This window comes from Leucopleurus acutus (assembly GCF_964270905.1).
Source record: "Leucopleurus acutus genome assembly, chromosome: 10".
Lineage (NCBI taxonomy): Eukaryota > Metazoa > Chordata > Mammalia > Artiodactyla > Delphinidae > Leucopleurus > Leucopleurus acutus.
In genome coordinates, this window is record NC_139153.1 from 31,855,920 (window position 1) to 31,875,906 (window position 19,987).

A 19,987-nucleotide genomic window follows, 5' to 3' on the forward strand; every position below is an offset into this window, starting at 1 on the left:
TTGCCAGCCACCTTCGCTCACCCCGACCCAGCAACCTTGATACAGGCCGGTGTGACCCCAGCAGTACAGTTTCCAAGCACTACTGTAAAATTATTGTCGCCAGCTCCACGACAAGAGGTTAGACAGTGCTAGGTTTAAGACCACACCCAGGGCAGCACAAATCCTGGCAGGTGGTGCAGGCACCCCCACCATGGTCCCAGATGTCAAAGGGCCAAGACTAGAAGAAAGAGAAGGCGGTGCCCAGGGCCAGGGCAGGAGGCTGGGGGAGTGGGATTGGGGGTGGAGGAGCACCTGGGTTAACCTGCTTGGTTTCAGGTTGAAAGTGCCCAAGGCAGTCAGCACAGCCTCCCCTCCAGCATGGCTGCCCCCTCTTCGTCCTCCTCCACTAAGGCCTGAAAAGGGTAAGTGGGAGGGGGCAGGGCTACACAGTAATAATGCAATGCTAACAGCAGCAGCTGCCATTGACTAAGGGCTAGAGATGCACATTCTCTTTATACCCGAGAACTCAGTAAAGCAGAGCACTCTATTATCACAGTTTGCACACAAAAGACGGGCTCCTAGAGACAGAACAGGAAGCTGGGGTCAGACGGCTCTCAAGGGGCAGAGCCAAGACTCAGACGCATGAGCAAGCACATCCCCTGGACCCCGGACGGCGTTACAGCCACTTCCGCGAGAGCAACACCAGGAGAGAAAAAAATGGGAGCAAACGACATGCTAAGAGACGAAAAGGAAGGATTAAAGAAAGAAAGGAGGGTAAATGAGCTAGCTAAAAAACAGCTCCATTAGCCAAGTAGGAAGAAAGGGAAAGTGGGGGAAGATGTCAAGAATAGTTGGCACCTGTTTTCTATCCTTAAAGGAAGCTTGGCCGGAAGACCAGACAATGCCACTGGCCCATGGCTCCTGCCCTCAAAATCTGAGGCCACCTCCTCGTCTAAAAACAGCCTATTAGGTATGAGGTATCTTTGACCAATGTATTGGTGTATTCCCACCCACCTACCCTTTACAAAACAGTTAGGCCACGTCTTCTTCCAGTCAGAAGGGGCCACCAGAGGCCCAGGAATTAGGAGGAGAGGGAGGGGGGAGGAAGGCAATGACCACCATTTATGGGGCCCTTACTGTCCGCCAAGGGCTGCATCAAATGCTTTACAGGGAACATATCATTTATCTTCAATAATACCAAGAGTGGGGTACTAATATAGCTTGGGGCTTAGAACCTCAGAGAGGTCAAGCATCTTGCCCCAAGTCTCCCAGCAGGGTCTAATGGACCCATACTCTTAAGCACCCTCAGGAAATGGCTCAATCTGTACTAAAAGGGGTTTACATTCTATCTCCTTTGCCTCAAACAAGACCAAGACAGGATGATTCCCTGGGCCTGGTGTCCTGAGAGCTGTTGAGAAAATGAGGTCTCCAAAAAACCAATGAAGACCTCAGGGCTGCAGATAATCTTCAGACATCTAAAAGTTCCCAGGCAGACAAGGGTGAACCAAGTTGCCCGACTGCATTGTTATGGCGCATAATTGAGACATATTTGAACAGCTAATGGAGCCTAGCAACTAAAAGGTAAAAGACTTTCTGTGCTGGGCTAATCGTGAGACAAGGTCACAATGTATCCAAAGATAATAACTATTATTAAGAGACCCTGGCAGTCCCACTAAAAGTTGGTCCTAAAAGCTTTTAAGAGACAGAAGTGGCTGGCACACCCCCACTCCGTGGTTGACCAAAACATATTTCTAGACGAAGGGAGATTTGCAAACCAGGATGAGCCTCAACCAAGACCTCCAATTTTAATGCTGGCCACAGCTCAGCAATAACTCAAGGATGAATCTTATTACAACCATCCGTGTGACCAAAATGATTTCACCGAACGTTTCCAGTCCACAGCCTCTTTTTTCCTGAGAAAATGCATCTCCCTCTTCCCCATTCTGACCAAAAGGCCGCTGAAAGCAAAACTCCCTAAAAACAGAAAAAGATTGGTTAAGATTTTTCACAAATGATGTTTTTTCTTTATATTTCTCCAAGTTCTTGCAATTTTTTTTTTTTTTTTACAAAGAACTACAAATGCAACTGTTCAATATTAAATAACTTGTTAGAAGTTAATTTCGAAGACATGCTGAGCTGATGGCTTTCCTTTGGGGACTGAAATCTCAGGTGAGGGCTTGAGTCATAGTCTGCCACATACTCACTAGCTGATCTGGGCGTGCCTCAGTTTCCTTGTCTGTATAGTGGGGGTTACCACAATAACTACCGCTCCGGGTTGCGATGAGGTTTCATTTAGCTATTACTGAGAAACATTTATCCCAATGCCTGGTACTATAGGTGCTTGATATATATTCACTTTTTTTTTTTTTTTTTGCGGTACATGGGCCCCTCACTGTTGTGGCCTCTCCCGTTGCGGAGCACAGGCTCCGGATGCGCAGGCTCAGCGGCCATGGCTCACGGGCCCAGCCGCTCCGCGGCACGTGGGATCTTCCCGGACCGGGGCACGAACCCGTGTCCCCTGCATCGGCAGGCGGACTCTCAACCACTGCGCCACCAGGGAAGCCCTATATTCACTATTATTAACAAAACTATTACTATGATCATAGTGACTCTCAGTGGCTTCCTTTTATAAATTCATATTTCTAAGCCTCACATGTCAACCCAGAAAAGGCCTTGTTCTCTATCAGCTGACGTAAATCATAGATGTTCTAAGTCGAGAATGACTGTGAAGTGCTGAGTTCTTTAAATTCAGCATCACTGTCCCAAAAAACGAGGTGTTCTACTGGGACCCCAGACCCAGTTGTCCACTTCACATAATTCCCATTTCTTTATAAGTTGCAAAGGACTATGATTTTGCATTTTTTGAAAGCAAATATATTGCAAACAAGTCAAAGTACCAGCCTTATTCTTCAAACCATCTATGCTAGAGGCTGTTTATTTATTTGATAAGTTATTTATTATATTCCTACTAAGAGCCAAGCTCAGAGCCCCAGAGGTAAACAGGAGATACAGCACCTGCTCTTGGAGCAGCCGTGACCCAGTGGGAGAACAACCCAGGCAAGTCAGGAGATCAATACAGTTTAGTAAGCCATGAAATGGAATGGCACTGGGGGAGGGGGGAGCTGTGGGTGTCCAGGAGAGGGTCTCACGCCCTCCAACCTCGGGTGTGACTCCCCATGCCTGTCAAACAAAAGTGCCAAGAAAAAGGGACAATTATGGCGAGAGATGCATGCCCCACAGGAAGCGTAACATGACACCTAGATCATTTCCTGTAAAGGACTCCCCAGCAGGAGAGGCATTCCCCAGGTGCCAGCTTGCCTCTTTTAGTGGAGATGAGGAATGTGACAAGCCATTGCCCAGGTGCTTGCAAGCCAGGATCCACCAAGGCTCCTTCTCCCAGAACACTTTCTGGGTTCTGCCCCCGGATGGCTTGGGAGCTGCACTGAGGGGCTCCCGGTCCCACAAGCAGCATACCCTCGGCCTTCCAGCCTCTGCCCCTTCTGACAAGGAATCTTATAAACAGAACCCAGAACTCTGTTCAATTAACAGAACTGCCAAGTCACAAAGGCCTTGTAGGGTCTGAGCCCCAAGGCCTCAGCACCTGAGGTTCCCTAGGATGGCAGGGCCTGGTCCGCCACCTCTGGCCTGCTTTACCCCACCAAGGGAACAACAGCTTTGTTCTTGAGCGAGAAGCACCAGGCTGAGCCATGCTCCCAGCAGGCTGCAGAAGGCCAAATAATTCTTGTTTCCCCGGAATATCTGATAAAGCACTTCAGGGAGGTGCACACAAGCAGTGCAGTACCAGCATGATAAGAACTTGATTATTTTCTTGGGGGGTGCAGGGGAGATTGGAGGAATCTGATGTTAGCCACTGAGAATCCTTTCATCCCCCAGGCTACGCGGGAGGCCTGCCGCTGCCTGGGTCACAAGCAGCACGAGGCAGAAAGCAACACCACTCCTGTTTGTCAGAGGAAAGCTGACTGCTGACTGCTGCCTGCCTCTTCTAATCTCAAAATCTTAATTTATGGGACGCAGCGAATTTACACTGTCTCTGCCACAATCCCCACCCATTTCCCCGTAGCTCGAAAGCCAAAATTCCACAGTGTTCCAAATAATCCAACCTCTTTGGTTGCCTGTATATCTGAACGGAAATTCCAGAAAAGTTGTCTGGCATGGCAAAAGCTGACCAGCCTTATGAAAATACCCAGAAAGGTGACCCATTTAGTCAAAAGAGCTTTCAGATCTCCATGAGAAAAGGAATTCATGCCAGCATAAAGGGCCTTCAGAGAGGGAGAACAGGAGTGTTGTGTTAACGCCCAGACCTTTCAACAAGCCAGCCCTGCAATTTCTGGGGAGGCTGAGCACCGAGACGGCCGGCCAGACCAGCTTGCTCTCTCAGGAGCTGCGCTGCAGGAGAAGCCCTTGGGGATACAAGTGCAGCCCTGGAGCACACAGCTCGGTGCCGCGGTGCACAGCAACGGACCTGCCCACAAGTCTCCCTGAACGTGAGTGGGAGCCGCTGGCTTGGATTGGAAGCAGGCAGCCATTTGTAACAGGGCTGCCAGACTGATAAAGGTCGAGTGCCAGCCGGGAAAGAAAGCTTCTGCTCAGCGGCAAGCACAACCCAACACACCCTCCTGCCGGTTAATGTTTACAGGTAGCAGAAGGAAACGATGTGGGGTGGGGTCACTGCTGACAGAGCACAGCTGTGCCAATGTCGACTGTCACCAAGGATCTCCCAGCATAGCTGGACCTCAACAAACTCCACCCATCCACACCCATAAGTGGTGGGCACTGCAAACCCCACAGGACTGCAGCCAGGAGGCACCTCCTCACCTCTGGCTTCCAGGCCTCTCAAAGAAAGCCCTGCCTGGCTCCCCAAAGCAGACCTTCAGCTGGTCCCTGCTGTCCAGACCTGCAGTGAAATCACTGCCCCTGGAAACCAAACAAAGGCAGGGAAGGAACAAGAGAGCTGTCTCCAGAACTGGGAAGAAGACCCCCATTAAAGCTCTATGATACCGGAAACAGTGAAGCAAATCGGCCCGCAAAAGTTTTGTTTTGTAGAAGGAAATTTCAGTTTCACATTAATCAAGTTCAAATGATTAGTTTCAAGCAAAATAAAAACGAACAGGACTAAAGCAGTAGAAAATCTCTCACTACAATATATCTATTTTACTTTACAAGTGTGAAACCCAACTTTAACATTAAAAAAAAAATTTAAAAAGGCACTGTACAGTTTAATGCAGGCAAGCATCATGCCTGGCATGTGAAGTGAGGCATATTTGAGCCTCAGTTTTCTCACCTATAAAATGGAAATAGAGGGCTTCCCTGGTGGCGCAGTGGTTGTGAGTCCGCCTGCCGATGCAGGGGACACGGGTTCGTGCCCCGGGCCAGGAAGATCCCACATGCCGCGGAGCGGCTGGGTCCGTGAGCCATGGCCGCTGAGCCTGCGCATCCCGAGCCTGTGCTCCGCAACGGGAGAGGCCACAACAGTGAGAGGCCCGCATACCACAGAAAAAAAACAAAAACAAAAACAATAAAATGGAAATAGATATAAAGCCACTCATTTTGCAGGGTTCATGATAAGGATTAGAAGTAATAAAGGTATGGCACTCAGGACAATGCTTAGCACACAGTAGGCATGGGGAAACGCTAGATACCATTGAATATGTTAGAGGATGCGTGTGCACACACTGCCATTTGGTACACAAATGGCATCATCGTGTGCATTCTTGGTACCAAGGATAGCCAAGGAATATGCAGAGGAGCACAGGTGTCCTCCTTGCCAAGCTGTCCACCTGTGCCAGGTTTTGATGATGGGGGGAAAGGAGGAAGTCAACACTGTCAAAATAAACCCTCTTCCTACAACACAGACTCAATTTCCCAAGAAAAGTAGCTAGGCACCTTATAAATTCCAGGCCACTTTTCAAGCCCAAAAAGAAGAAAGTACTGCTGTTTAGCATCCAATAACCTGAGTCAATCTGGTGATTATCGAACATGTTTAATGAAGAACTAGATTTACAACAGTAATGTAAAATGGCTTCTAGTAGAACACCATGAAAGGCAGTTTTAATCTTTTTTAAGAGCAGGAAATAGCATGCATTTAGATGGAAATGGCTCATTCCATTGGATTTATTCATTTGGTTCAACTTGTTGGGGGAAGGGGTTATAATTTTAGATCTACCTCTTTAACAGAGTACAATTAAAGATGAAACCTAAATGCAGAATAATAACAATGTGGAAAAAAAGAAAAAGAAAATGTAGACATGCAGGCCTTCATAGGGCCTCCACATAGTATATATGTACCCCAAGGGTGCACAAGATAATCCCTCGGAGCACAGCAAGAACTTCTGTTTGGACTTGTTATCTAAAAAGAAACTAAGCTCTACTGCAGTAACATTTAATATACAGACTGACGGGTGGCATAAGTATACAGCTTATAAACGTACATATATGAGGACAGGGCTCGATTTTTTTTCTTGGCAGGAATGACTTGAGCAACAGTGGAGAGATCCCCAGATTAGATGATCCATTTCAGCTGGGTTCACCTACCTTACCCCCAAGCCCCCTCAAGGAAGATGCTTGATTGGCAGCCTCCAGCCGCAAAAGGCCCTTTGTGAGCCAGCCCCTGCCTACCTCTCCACCACCCCTCCAACCTCCACCTGACACACTCTTCTACTCCTGTGCTCGCCTGACTAACTGTCTGCTCATCTGCCTTATTCTAGTAAAGCTTTAAGTCTCAGCTTAACAGCCCCTTCCTCCAGGAAGCCCTCCAGACAGCCCAGTTCAGCCTGAGGGAAGGTGCTCTTCCTCCCCAGAGGGCTTGTCATCTCAATCCTTGCTACTCACAGGGTGGTCCACAAACAGCAACTAGGAGCTCCCTGGAAGAGCAGAATCCAGGCTTCACTCCCCCTAATCTAGTGAATCAGACCGACATTTTTACCAGACCAACATTTTAAAGTTCCCAGATGATTCATGTGTGCCTGAAGGTTTGAGAAGGACACTCCCTGGTGACTTGTCTCTCCTCTGTGTTCAGCAGTGTGTAAGGCAAGCCGGGGACATGACTCGCATTATTCCTGTGGCCCTAGCACTGAGCCTGGCTCAGAGTTTATCTTTCATATTCTTGTTGAATGAGGAAAGAAAGAAAAAAAGGATCTTGGGGGTCACCTTCATTAGAGGTTCCAAGCTGGGGGAAGGGAATAGCTAACACACCATACAGACAGTGGCAGGACTGGCCAGAGGACAGATGGAAGACAGAGTCCATTATACTAATAATGACAACACCAGCATTACGCTGTAACTTAAACAAATCAAATATAATGCTCTCAGCAACGCTAAGATAGGAACTATTATTCTCCTCCATTTTACAGATGGGGAAACTGAGGGTCAGAAAGGTTAATGCACTGGATCAGAGTTGCACAGCTGTTAGGGGGCAGAGTGGGGATTAGAATCCTGGCAGTCTAGCTTCAGGCTATACTAGCTTCGGGTATGTGCTGACCCGAAGGCTGCTTATAGAGAAAGCAGGATGACGAGGTACCCTGGCCACGCAGCCACTACAAGCAGGGCCCAAAGGTTCCGAACCTGAGCATCCGCTGCCCAAGGAGCAAGGCAGCCATCCTTAACTAACCCACGACACGGCCTCACAGCACAGAACGAGGACCCTCCTCCCCGGGTGGAGGGTGAAGGGGGAGTGCCCAGGAGACATAGTTTGGCTCCAAATCAAAGCTCTCCTTCAGCACAGACTCTCCAAGAATGAAGGCAGCTGCTGACTGGCATGCTGGCCCCACCGGTGCTGGAGGAGCCTGCAGAGGCCCAGCTGCCATCTGGAAATGATTTGGCCCAGAGATTCCTGAACGGGTGGGAGGCTGGAATAACCAGCCGCTCCGAGCTCCCATCCACCTCTCAGAAACAAAGCTGGTGTGAATGGGCCCTGGAGGCAGCCACAACATAACCAGGGGTCACCCCCTTCCAAAGAGGAGACAGCCTCTGGGCAGTCCATAACCCTATTACCGCAACAGGAATCAACATTAGCCAACCAAGCTGGTCTCCCCCGTGTGGTGCCGATTTTAAATGTCCTTTCAGCGTGCAAACCCTCCAGCGTGACTTTTGAGACTATTACTGGACAGCACCTTACTTATTTAACAAACACACAGCACCAACTATGTGCCACGAACTGTTCAGAGCACTTTAAAAAATATTAGCTTGTTTAGTTTTTATAACAACTTTTAAAGGAGGTAGTTATTATCCCCATTTAAGTTATAAGGAGACCAGTGCACAGAAGTTTCTTAATAGCTACTTCGAGGCAAGTAGGATTTGAACCAAGAATCAGAGCTCTTAATTAGCTCACACCAATGTGTTACTTTGTTCCAAATGGCCCAGAACTTGTTAATTCTGACAAAGCATGCTACTTTGCTACCTTTTAAGCATTCTCTGGATATGAACTACATTGCCTGAAAGACACACTGGCATTTGCTAAGTAGTTACAGAAAAGAGCAGAATTTAGGATTATTTGTGCATTATTTTGGTTGGGGTGGGACACAAGGAAGGAAAACAGGGTGAGTGGTTGGGTGACCCACCACCCTGGAAACTCCACCCAGTGACCCGAGGTCTTGGGAACATACACCCCGCCCGCTCTGCGGTGCTGGCCTGGCACAGGTACCTTAAGCAAACATCAGGGTCGGACCACATCCTTTAAAAAGGAAAGAATTCCTTTTCGTAAAGGATCAAGCCAAAACACACCACCCAAAACTTCTAGCCTGCCTTGATTGTCATTCTTGGGCTGGGAGACCCCTTCTTCTCCAAGTTGGCTGTGCTGCAGAAAGGCTTTTGGAAAAACAAGTAAATAAACCTGCCAGCTCCTGGCAGACAACTAGAATTAAAATATGCTGAGGCCTCACTATGAACTGCCCAGGATATAAGAAGGAACTTTAACTTGAGGATGGAGCCTAGGATGGGCCCACCTTACAAGGAATCACAAACGTGAACAGCCAGGGCTGCCTTGCAGGGAGTTGTAGACAGAAAAGCCACAGTGCTCTGGCGACGTTTGACCACCTCATGTCACACAGCTGGCGCCTATAACCCAACTCTAATGATTCCCACAATGAAATACTGCTGGGAGTTATCCAGAGTATACAAAACCCTGTATTAGTTCAAAGATATCTTCCCAGATTATGGAAGTGAAATGCTATCCTGTGAGTAGCAGGAAATCTCAAAAAAACCAGACCAAAAAAACCAGTGAAGACAAGGCGGCCATTCCCCCAGCAAATTCACCTCAACACAAGATGCAATACGCAACCTGAGTCTGCGCACCTCCCGACACGACACTCGTCTCACGGGCCCTCATCACAGTTCAGAGGACCAACCTCATCCCTCACCTAAGGCCTTGCTTTGTTGGAGGCCAGACGCTCAACGTGTGGATGTCCAGCCACAACCCCAACACCCCAGACTTGCAAAACTTGGTGTTAACATGAGCTTTCTGAGGTGGGAAACTGGTTGTATTTTACTCATTTCTGACACTGAAAGGTAGGTCAGTTAAGGCTCGATTTCAACAACTCGGCAGACCTGGTTTACCAGCTGGGTGACCTCCACAAGTGACTTCCCTCCCGTTTCCCCAACTTTAAATGGACGTACTAACACTAACAACCAGCACAGTAATAACAACAAACATTTTCTAAGCACTTGGCCAGAACTGGGGCAAGCCCTTAACCCTCCCAGGGACTTGCTAAAAGCAGATCATCATATAGACAAGGAAACCAGAACTCAAGGATTCAAGGTGGTGATCAATGGGGTGGGTGATGAACAGAACACGTTTAACACCGAGTGGGTGCCCCCAAATTGGAGCGTGTGTCACTGTCGGCACAAGGTAACACAGCGTAGGCAGCGAAAGCTTGAACTGAAGTCCACGCTGGATGTGAATTTTGTCTGAAGGGCCTTTACCCAGCATAGCCTCAGGAGCAGAGGGAAGAGGCCTCAGGCATTACCTGCTCAGGAGTCCTGGCACTTGGCAAGTTTCCCTCCAGCCTCCAGAGGCTGGAAAACCTGTTTGTTGTAAGGTCCTTCTGGAGAACACTTAGGCAGCCAATGACGGGAGTCATAAATGTGGTCACAACCTTTGACCCATGAATGCCACCCTGGAGAATATGATCCAAGAAATTATTTAAAAGGAAAAAATAAAATAAAATGATGTAAATTATGGTGGGAAGAGGTCCATAGGCCACAACCAGGGAAGGGGAGGCGAACCCTGGCACGTCAGGACGGTGGAAGACGCTAGGGCCTGGTTGGGTTCAGGAATGAAAAGCATGAGGATCAAGAAGGAAAAGTAAGGGACCAGAAAAAGTCTAGAATGAGACCCCCAGTTTCGGGGCACTGATGGGAAGCCATGCTGGAGGCAGCTGCAGCCTCCATAAACAGTTGCTAAATTAGGCAGTCCAGGGTTTTCTGGTGCTGTGGTTTGGGTTTTGTTTGTTTTGTTTTGCTTTTTAAAGAGATTTCATGTCATGTTTGGATACTCCTGCTTTACTTTAAGTTTCTTTGTTCAGTTAATTAAATAAATATACAGTTTTAAAGCAAAGAAGAGATCCGAGTTGAGCCCAGCCAGCCCTTGAGATTCCTCCGAGGGAAAGCTGGTTTCTGCAAAGGAAAGAATTCCAACAGAAATCTGAGGTTCTCCTTCCCTCGTTACACGAGATGGGCCCACAAAATAAGACAGCGTGCCACCGGGCTTCCCTCTGCAGAGAAGCTGCCCTCGATGGGGAGGCTGACTGGGCCGTGGCAGCTGCCTGGACCCAGGAAGCAGCCCTACCTGCCAGGACAGGTGTGGGGGAGGACGGGGGAGAGGACGGAGGAGGCTCAGCCTAAAGGGAACCCGTCCTAGGCAGGAGAAAGTCCCAGCAGCCACACCCATGGCCCTTTCTTCCTGTCAGGGGGTCACTCTAAGACCTGGTTTCCTCAGGAACAGACCTGAGACCCAGCCCTTGCTCCTCCCTGGCAAGAGGCTCACCTAGCAGAACACACACACACAACATAGGTGCACACACATTCTCTGCACACTTACATGCTCTGCACACACACTCTACACACTCGCACACTACACACCCCCTGCCCCTCCCATCACGGCCTCCACCCTCAGCAGCCTTGTGACCTTTCCCGAAGCCCTCAACCAGCCCAGGTCATAGTGGGACCTCACTCTCATTCTTCCTCCCCAGTTCCAGGGGGAGAGGAACCCGACACCAACTCCCTCCCTCCTCTCAGGAAGATCTTGGTGTGGGGAGGGCGGGGAGAGGAAGGCAAAGTCTCCTTTAATTGTCACCCACTTCCTTCAATTCTCCGCTAGACCCTCGCTAGCTTGGGCAAGCCCATTAACCCTCTGGACCTCCTTGTCTGTAAAATGGGTCTAACGACGCCCCAGCTCACAGCATGTGTAAGGACCGAAATACGGCTGTTGGAAGCCTGTTAGAAGGCTGCGCACTAGCTGGGACTCCCTACTAGGCGGCAGTTACTGTGACCACCACCATCTCTAAATTATACCTTCAGCGGCTGAGCAGCCGCGGCGCAGAGCCAGAGCTGAGCTGGGAGCAGGAGTGAGGAAGACACACCCCCCCCGAGGCTCCCCTTCCCACCTCGGGGCCCCCACCCCTTTCGGCGACGGCGAGGTCCCCATCTCCACCTGGCGGGAGGGCCCCAAGTTCAGAGAACAGTCCCTCCCCAGGCCTCCCTACCTGGCCTCCGAGCCAACGCCCATTCCGCGGCCGCCGAGCGCAGCGGCCTGGGCGCAGCTGGGCGAGCACTCCTGGGAGCGTCTGACTAGGGCCCCAGCCCCAGGGACGGCGGACCAGAGGTCTCCAGTCCCCCAGCTCCCGCAGAGGCACCCCAGGTGCAGAGAAGTGCCACAGCCCCACCTCTCCCCGTGCGGCCCCAGCCCGAACCTTCAACCCACCGCCCCCCAGAGACGCACTGCCGGGGCGCACGGCGCGGAACTCTCACACGACAGCAGCACCCCAGGGGATGGCTCCCAGGAGGGGGCCTAGGGTCCCTTTGTCCTCATCCCTCGGGGACGACGTCCCCCGGACTCGGAGCCCACACTCAGCCCGCGGCTGCCGGGCGCCGTGGGGTCGCGCGACAGGGAGCTTCAGCCCCCGCGGAGTCGCACGCGCGGGGGCGCGAGGTGTACATCGCCGGCGCCTGGCCCAGCCAGGGCACTCACCGATGGACACGAGCTTGATGTTCTCACGGTCCAGGAACTCGAGCGCCACGGACACGTTCTCGAGCTGCATCTGGCGGAAGGTGGGCCGCTGGTGGTACTTGCGGTACATGTGCTTTTGGCTGAGCACCTCCAGAAGCGCGATGAGCCGCAGCCCGTCGCTCAGGTCGGTCTGCAGGTTCCCTATGCGTTTGTTCACGCACTTGAGGTGCTCGTTGCACCAACGCGTGAACGTGTTCTGCTGGATCTTCTTCCACGGCGCGTCCTCCGCCAGGTCCTTCTCAGTCACCGGCATCCTGGCGGCGGAGAGAGCAATATGCACAGCGAGCTGCCGGGGACGGGCGTAGGGAGGCCCAGGGGCCGGGGAAGCGAAAAACCGAAGCGGAGCGGGAGCGGGATCGGGGCTCGAACTCGGTGCTTCCGAAGCCGCGGCCGGGGCTGCTCTGCGCTCGCCTGCCCGTGGCCGCGCGAGGCGTCTGGCCCCGCGCCTGCGCATTGAGCCGACCCGCCCCTGAAGCCCCGCCCCGTCCCAACCCTCTGGCGGGAGTTCCCGGGCCACGCTTTCCCCCTGCCGCTCAAAGAGGGCACTGCGTCCCGCGAACTGCAAGGCGTCCCGGGACGCCGCGCTCTGTGCTCACAGCCTCCGCTAAAGGAAGCTAGGCGGGAGACCCGCCAGGAGAGGGTCACCCGGTCCCAGAGTGAGGGGACGTGCAGAGGTAGGAACCTGGACAGAATGGGCAGGGACGGCCGTCTGGTTCACGGGGGAGAGGTTGGCGGGGAGGGGTATTTCATCCACCTACAGGTTCAGTAAGGTTTAATAAGGGCTTTATTGAGCTCCTGCTGTGTGCCAGCCTCTGTGTTAGGCGCTGGGGACACCGTGAAGGAAATGGACAACTTACATTTCATCTTAACTAAACTCATATGAATTATAATATCATTCATAGCATTTATTGAGTGCCTACTCTATGCCAGCCTTCTTAGCGCCTGCCAACCAATGGTAAATAAGAAAAATTTATAACTTAACCTTGAGGAGCTCATAGACTAATAGGAGAGAAAAGTATAAATCAACTATCACAGACAGCTTAATGGTACTGATAGAAATGAACAACAATTTGCTGTGTATATTAGTTTCCTAATGCTGCTGTAACAAATTACCAAAACTTTGTCTTTGAAAAAACCACACATTGTTGGCACTTCCCTGGTGGCGCAGTGGTTAAGAATCCACCTGCCAATGCAGGGGACACGGGTTTGAGTCCTGGTCGGGAAGGATCCCACAGGCTGCAGAGCAACTAAGCCCGTGTGCCACACCTACTGAATCCCTTGCACCTAGAGCCCATGCTCTGCAACGGAAGAGGCCCGCAGAGAAAGCCTGCGCGCAGCAACGAAGACCCAATGCAGCCAAAAATAAATAAACTTCAAAAAAAACATACATTATTATCTGTAGTTTAGAGTCCCTCACAGGTCTCACTGAGCTAAAATCAAAGCAACTGGCAGGATGCATTCCTTTCTGGAGGCTCGAGGGAACCCATTTCTTTGCCTTTTCCAACTTCTAGAAGCTTCCCAAATTCCTTGTCTGAGGCCTATTCCTCCAACTTCAAAACCAGCAACATCAGGCAGAGTCTTTCTCATGCTGACATCTCAGGTTATCCACAGTCACATCTTCCTCTAATTCTTTTTTTTTTTTTTTTTTGCAGTACGCGGGCCTCTCACTGCTGTGGCCTCCCCCGCTGCAGAGCACAGGCTCCAGATGCGCAGGCCCAGCGGCCACGGCTCACGGGCCCAGCCGCTCCGCGGCATGTGGGATCCTCCCGGACCGGGGCACGAACCCGCGTCCCTTGCATCAGCAGGTGGACCCCCAACCACCATGCCACCAGGGAAGCCCCCTCTAATTCTTTTAAGGACCCAGCTGGGAAGAGGGGTTGGGCAGGATGAATACATATCAAGGGCTTCCAGCCCTAGAAGTCAGCAGATTTGTGGTGACATTCTGTAACAGGTCATTTGTATACAAGGTGAAGTGCTTTCTTCAGACAGATTGCCGCACTGGAAATGCTCAAAACCACCTTGGGGGAAAGACAGTATTGCCCGGCCCTGGCCCATTGTTGGGATCAGTAAGTATCTGAAGTCTCATTCCCCTCCTTAGTGGTTAAGTGAAGACACGTGCTGGAGGTCAGCTGATAAGCACTAGACAAAGCTGGACTTGTACCTGGGTTTAACGCCAAAGTCTGTACTATGCCTCAAAGACCCCATGGTGTTCCCAGCCTGGGCCTTGCCTTTGTCCACACAATCTGAGCAACAGATTCACTAGAGGCAGTTTAGGTAATCTTACTTACCCCATGCCCAAGGCTTCAGGTTCCTCATACTTTCCTCCATCCAAAGGCATCCATCAAAACTTATCAGCCAGCGTCTCACTCCGAAGGGGACCTCCTCCCTGCTAGGTGAGACTGGAGCTAATGTGATCAACTCAGCTAACTCAGCAGCTGATAATGTACTAAGGTTCTCCTTTCTTATGAGATATTTCTGTTTTCACCAGGTCTTGACACACATAACTAAATAAGTTCTGCATCTAAATATCCAGTCCACTTCACTCTGAGCTGAGACATCCCTGTCTTAGGATGAAGCTGGTGATTCTCTCCGGTCAATCAAGACACTTAAGAGTTCCCTAGGAAGCAGTTTATGGGGAGTGAAGGGGATTCAGCAACCTTGGTGGAGGAGGGTGGTCAGTGGCTTTGGTGACAAGGAGAGGAAGCAGACAAGGTCTTCAAATGGCTCTTTATCAATATGTGATAAAAGATGAGGGCTGAACAACTCAGGGCAGGCATTTCTGCAGGGAACGTTTTAGCCAATGCATTCCACAGTTTTGCTGACAAGGCCTTCACTTCAAACACCCAATCTGTTTTCTAAATTTTTTTCCTAGGCTTCTTTGATCTCTTCTTGGTAGAACCATCCAGAATCGAAGAGTGTAGAGAAGCGAAAGGCTCAGGCTTTCGGTGTGAATTCTGGCTATCCTGGCTCGATGACCTTGAACAAATAACCTCAGCAAGCGTGTTTTCTCATCCGGGAAATGGAGCCAACACATCAACTCCTGGGGTTATTAAATAATGCAAGCAAAACTCTTAGCAGAGTGCCTGGAATACCATCAGCGCTCAATAAATGTAACTGAAAACTGGGCAAAATTAACAGAGACTTCTCAACCAGACGCTGAAAAATCTAGAATTAGCTGCATTTTCCCAGACTCCAGTCTGTCTCTGTAAGAAGCCAAGGCTCCTCTCCATGTCTGTTACCCACAGATGTTGACACCAATCTGTTCCAGCCCGGCGAGATCCCAGTCAGAAGGAACTGACAAAGAAAACATAAGTCGAGCAGTAACCCCTACATGTCAGGATGGACCTGACAAGACAACAGCAAATTCACAGACATCCACAAGGAAGAGTCTACCTGTACCTGAAGATGAACATCGGGTGGAAGGTTGGAGCACTGTGAGCCTGCTTCTCAAAGTTGTGCGATTTGCCAGGTCAGCCCATGGGAGTAGGATTGGAGGGAGCTCTTCTACCCAGGCAAGCGTGCAGAAGTTCCTCCAATCCCACTTCCAGGCCTTTGCTCAGGCAGTCCCTCCGTCAAGAGTGCTCTCATCTCTCCCCTCCAACTTGGAAAAAGCGTGCCCATCCCCCAGTCCCCTCACCCTCACAGCTTGTGTGGTCCCAATGCTTGTTTTATACTGAGGTTTACTTGCTGTTTTCACTTGCTGAAGGAGGGCAACTGTCATCTCTGTCCCCTTGCAAGATGCAAGGGTTTTAAGACCTAACAGAGCCTGCACTGTCCAACATAAGTATGATGAAAGCCACGCTGTAACTTTAAATGTTCTAAGGATACCAAAGAGTTATTAAGTACCCTTTAAAAAGTAAAAGGGAGCTTCCCAGTTTCCACCCCTGGTCTGGGAGCTAGATCCCACGTGCACACCGTACGTAACAAGGAGTTCGCATACCACAACTAAGGAGCCGGTGAGCCACAACTAAGGAGTCTGCCTGCCACAACTAAGACCAAATGCAACCAAATAAATTAAAAAAAAAAAGAGGTGTAATAATAATAGTGGTAGTATAGTTGTAATAGTAATAATAATAACAGAAGCTTCTGCTTCTTAAGTAGTGTTATTCTCATTTAATCATCACAACAACTCCAGGAGGTGTTGTTATTATCCCCATTTTACAGGTAAGGAAACTGAGGCTGAGAGGAGTAGTCATATGCCTAAGGTCACAGAGTGACAGAGACTGGATACTAAGTAAAGACTAAGAAAGGCAATAGTCATGATTAAGAGCAGGGACTTGCAGCTGCCCCTGACTTTATTTCCTTACCTGTAATCTACATTAACAATGTACCTCCTAGGAGTTTCTGACAAATGGGAAGCTAGATGTATAGCACTTAGCATGTACATGTCAGCTGAGAGAGCTGATACTCCTATTATTGTCATGATTATGTGACAATGTGAGTGGACATCAAAGAGGAAGACTGAAAGTTCCAGGTTTAGAAGCCTGCTTTCCAAAGGGAACAGAGGCGAAGACGAAGAACCAGGACTTGCAAAATAAATTTCTGTTCTCCCCAGATGCATCTTTCTCCCAGGGCAGGGTCCTTCTCAGCTGTAATTTTACACCAATGTCCACACCCTGCCAGAAAGAAAGAGAGCAAAATGTAAACGAGAATATTTGCTCTGTCTCCACCCCCTAGAGAAAGAGGAGCTGGTTCTCTTCGCAGCTCCCTGGAGAAGTGGGAGGGTTCACGCTCCACTGCCAGCGCCGACTGCAAAGGTCCTGGGACCATGTGAGTGGGGTGCTGGAAGGAAGCCCACTCTGGTGGGGAGAGCGGGGAGGGCTGCTGGGAGATCTGGCCTTCCCCAAAAAAGGTGGCAAAAGGCAGCAGCAGCGTGCAGGGGCCCCACTAGCCAGCCCTGCCCTGAGATTAGGTGAGGCGGCTGCTGGGAGAAGGCACAGATCTTCACCCCACTCACCCACCTCCTCAGGTGGAAATCAAAATGGGCAGAGCAGTGATCACGAAAGCCATTCTTTACTGGATTCACACAATGGGCTACGTGACTGTGGTTTTAGCTCTATTCTCTCCTTTGATCCTGCAGCTGTAGTAACTGGCCACTTCCTAGTGCTAGATACTAAGCTAAGTATGTCCGTGAGTTATCTTTTTTAATCGTCTCAAAAACACTGTGAGCTTGGTGCTATTGTTATCAGCCCAATATTACAAGTAGGGAAATTGAGGCTGCAAAAAAAAAATCAGTTCACTTTCTCAGAGTCCCTTGGGAATTAGGTGTCAGATTCTGGATTCAAACCCTGGTCTCACCAACTCCAGAGGCCAGTTCTGAGTCTCTAAGCTCATCAGGCTCTCAGAGCCCACAGCCCTGACTTCCAGGAGCACAGTTTGTCCAGCGATGGCAAAGGAATGAAGGCAGTGGCCACTATCCACTGGGTATCTGTGTTGTTCATTCAGCAGGTGCGGGAGTCAGGGTCTGCTGAGGACCTGGGCTTCCTCCCTCGAGGCCTTCCCTTCCCAGCCCAAGGTGGAACTCACTGCCCCATACTGCACCCCAGACTTGCTGGAATCACCAAAAAAAAAGAAAAATTAGTTTGCAAATGACTGGGCCCTCTTCCCCACACAGTCTGGCTTTGGCTTCTTTGGCAGATTTATGTGTAGGTCTGGTTTGTTTTTTTAAAGTGCAGACAAATGCCACAGGGCACTTTTCAGCTAAAGAAAACCCTGTCTAGCCGCTGCTCACCTGGCAAGCCCAGTCTGTCTTCCAACTGGAACAGAACTGCCCCTTTGTGGATGGCTGGACAGCTGACAAAGCCCTTTTCCATCCTTATCTCATCCACTCCCTCCGCCCCCACTGCTCCGCGGGCCAGGATTAGTAGTATTACTCTCAGAGCACTCAAGGACAGGGACTGTTTATCCCTAGGGTCTAAGAGAGTAGAGGCACTGAATTGCCGGGAAGGAGGCTCCAGGCCACGTGGTTAGCTAGAGGGTCAGAGCTCAACGTTGTGTCTTCTGACTCTAAAGCCTTCTCTAGGGCTCCTTTTGGATATTCAAGGGTGTTTACTGCACTGTCTGTAACAGCCACGTGCCCCTTACTGGTGGGTCCCTCATATGCACTGTAGCCTTGCTCCTCCGTGTGGTCCCGCCAGCAGCTCGGGCAGTACCGGGGGCTGTGCAGAACCTCAGGTACCACCCTGGACCTGCTGAATCCAAAGCTGCAGTTTAACAAGATCCCCAAGGCGACTCCTGTGCTCATGAAAGTTGCCAAGTCCCACATTACAGTACGTCCATCTGGTGGACCACCTTGCCACATTTTACAAAAGGATGTGATGGACCTACATAGGCTGATGTAAAAGGATCTCAGAACTTATTGTTACATGGGGAAAAAGAAAAGCAAGTTACAGATCAAAATGAATTTGTATGATTCAATTTGTATACACATTAAAAAAAACCAAACACTAGTACACGTTAATATATGCACAGAGTTGACCAGCCAGGCAGCCTATTAGGGTGCTAGTCTAGAAGGGGAACCCCAACAGCACTGAACTAGATCAAAACACAGTGCCATTTAACTCAGGTTTCCACGCGGGACAGACCTGTGGTAACCAGTGCTCAGAGGGAAATAGCCTCCTCTGGGGGAAACTAGAACATTCCCTTCTTCGGCACTAGAAGCAACTCTAGGCTGTGCCACCGTGCCAGAGTCCTGCTCAGCTAGACGACGATTCTCTCAGGTCCGTGGTCTGTCAGCTTAGTCCTTGGTCAGAGATGTGTGCCTCCCCGAGACCTAGTGATCTGTTAGTGCGTCACCTGAATCTTAGCCCATAATACAGCCCCCAAGAAACTGACTGCTTAGACTTCCCTGGTGGTCCAGTGGTTAAGACTCCGTGCTTGCAATGCAGGGGGCACAGGTTCGATCCCTGGTCAGGGAAGTAAGATCCCACGTGCCATGTGGCGCGGCCAAAAAAAAAAAAAGAAACTGACTGCTTGGACAACTGCAATTCCAGGGCAATTCCAAGTAAGTTAAAAGGTCAGATCTCATTCTGTGTACGTAATAAATTCTTTGTTTCAAAAAGAAAGAGGAATGATCTATTTTATTAACAGAAAATCAGTTTCTCCACATCCTGCCTAAGTAAATTTTGAACCACTGTTTTTAAAATATCAAGTTGAGGGGATGCCAAATTATAAGCCTGCCCAGGGCACCTCTGTGTCTCAGTCTGGCTCTGTATGTGCATAAAAAAAACAACAACAAAGAAACCTTGGAAGGATTTATAGGAAACAGTTAAGCAGGCCAATCACTAGGAGGTAGAATTATAAGAAGTTTTACTTTTTACCTTAACGACTTTCTTTCTTCCTTAAATGTTTTGAAACATGCACTGTTGGTGGGAATGTAAAATAGTAAAGCCATTTTGAAGAGCGGTTTCTTCAAAAGTTAAACGTATGATCCAGCCATTCCACTCCTAGGTAATTTACCCAAAGGAAATAAAAGCGTGTGTCTATAAAAGGACTTGTCCTTGGATGTTTGTACCAGCTTTATTTGTAATTACCCAAAACTGGAAACATCCAAAGGTCCATTTAACAGGTGAATGGATGAACATACTGTGGTGCATCCGTAAAATGAACTAGTCAGTACTCAGCAGTAAAAAGTAAGGACCTACTGACACACACAGCAACATAGACGAATCTCAAAATTCTTATGCTCAGTGAAAGGAGCCAGGCAAAAAAAGAATACATACTGTGTGATTTCATTTATGTAAAACTCTAAAAAATGCAAGCTATTTA

At 49.7% G+C, this 19,987-nt stretch overlaps 1 protein-coding gene across 2 annotated transcripts in view; it reads right to left on the bottom strand.

Annotated features, from left to right (window-relative positions):
- The window catches only part of FLNB (filamin B), a 138,494-nt gene extending 125,885 nt beyond the window's left edge, over positions 1 to 12,609 (bottom strand). For both annotated transcript variants that reach the window (XM_082848666.1, XM_082848665.1), the window contains exon 1: positions 12,182 to 12,609. In XM_082848666.1, the coding sequence (XP_082704792.1) occupies positions 12,182 to 12,473 (292 nt within the window). In that variant the 5' untranslated portion in view covers positions 12,474 to 12,609. The remainder of the gene's footprint in view (positions 1 to 12,181) is intronic.
- Positions 12,610 to 19,987: the final 7,378 nt, after the last annotated feature.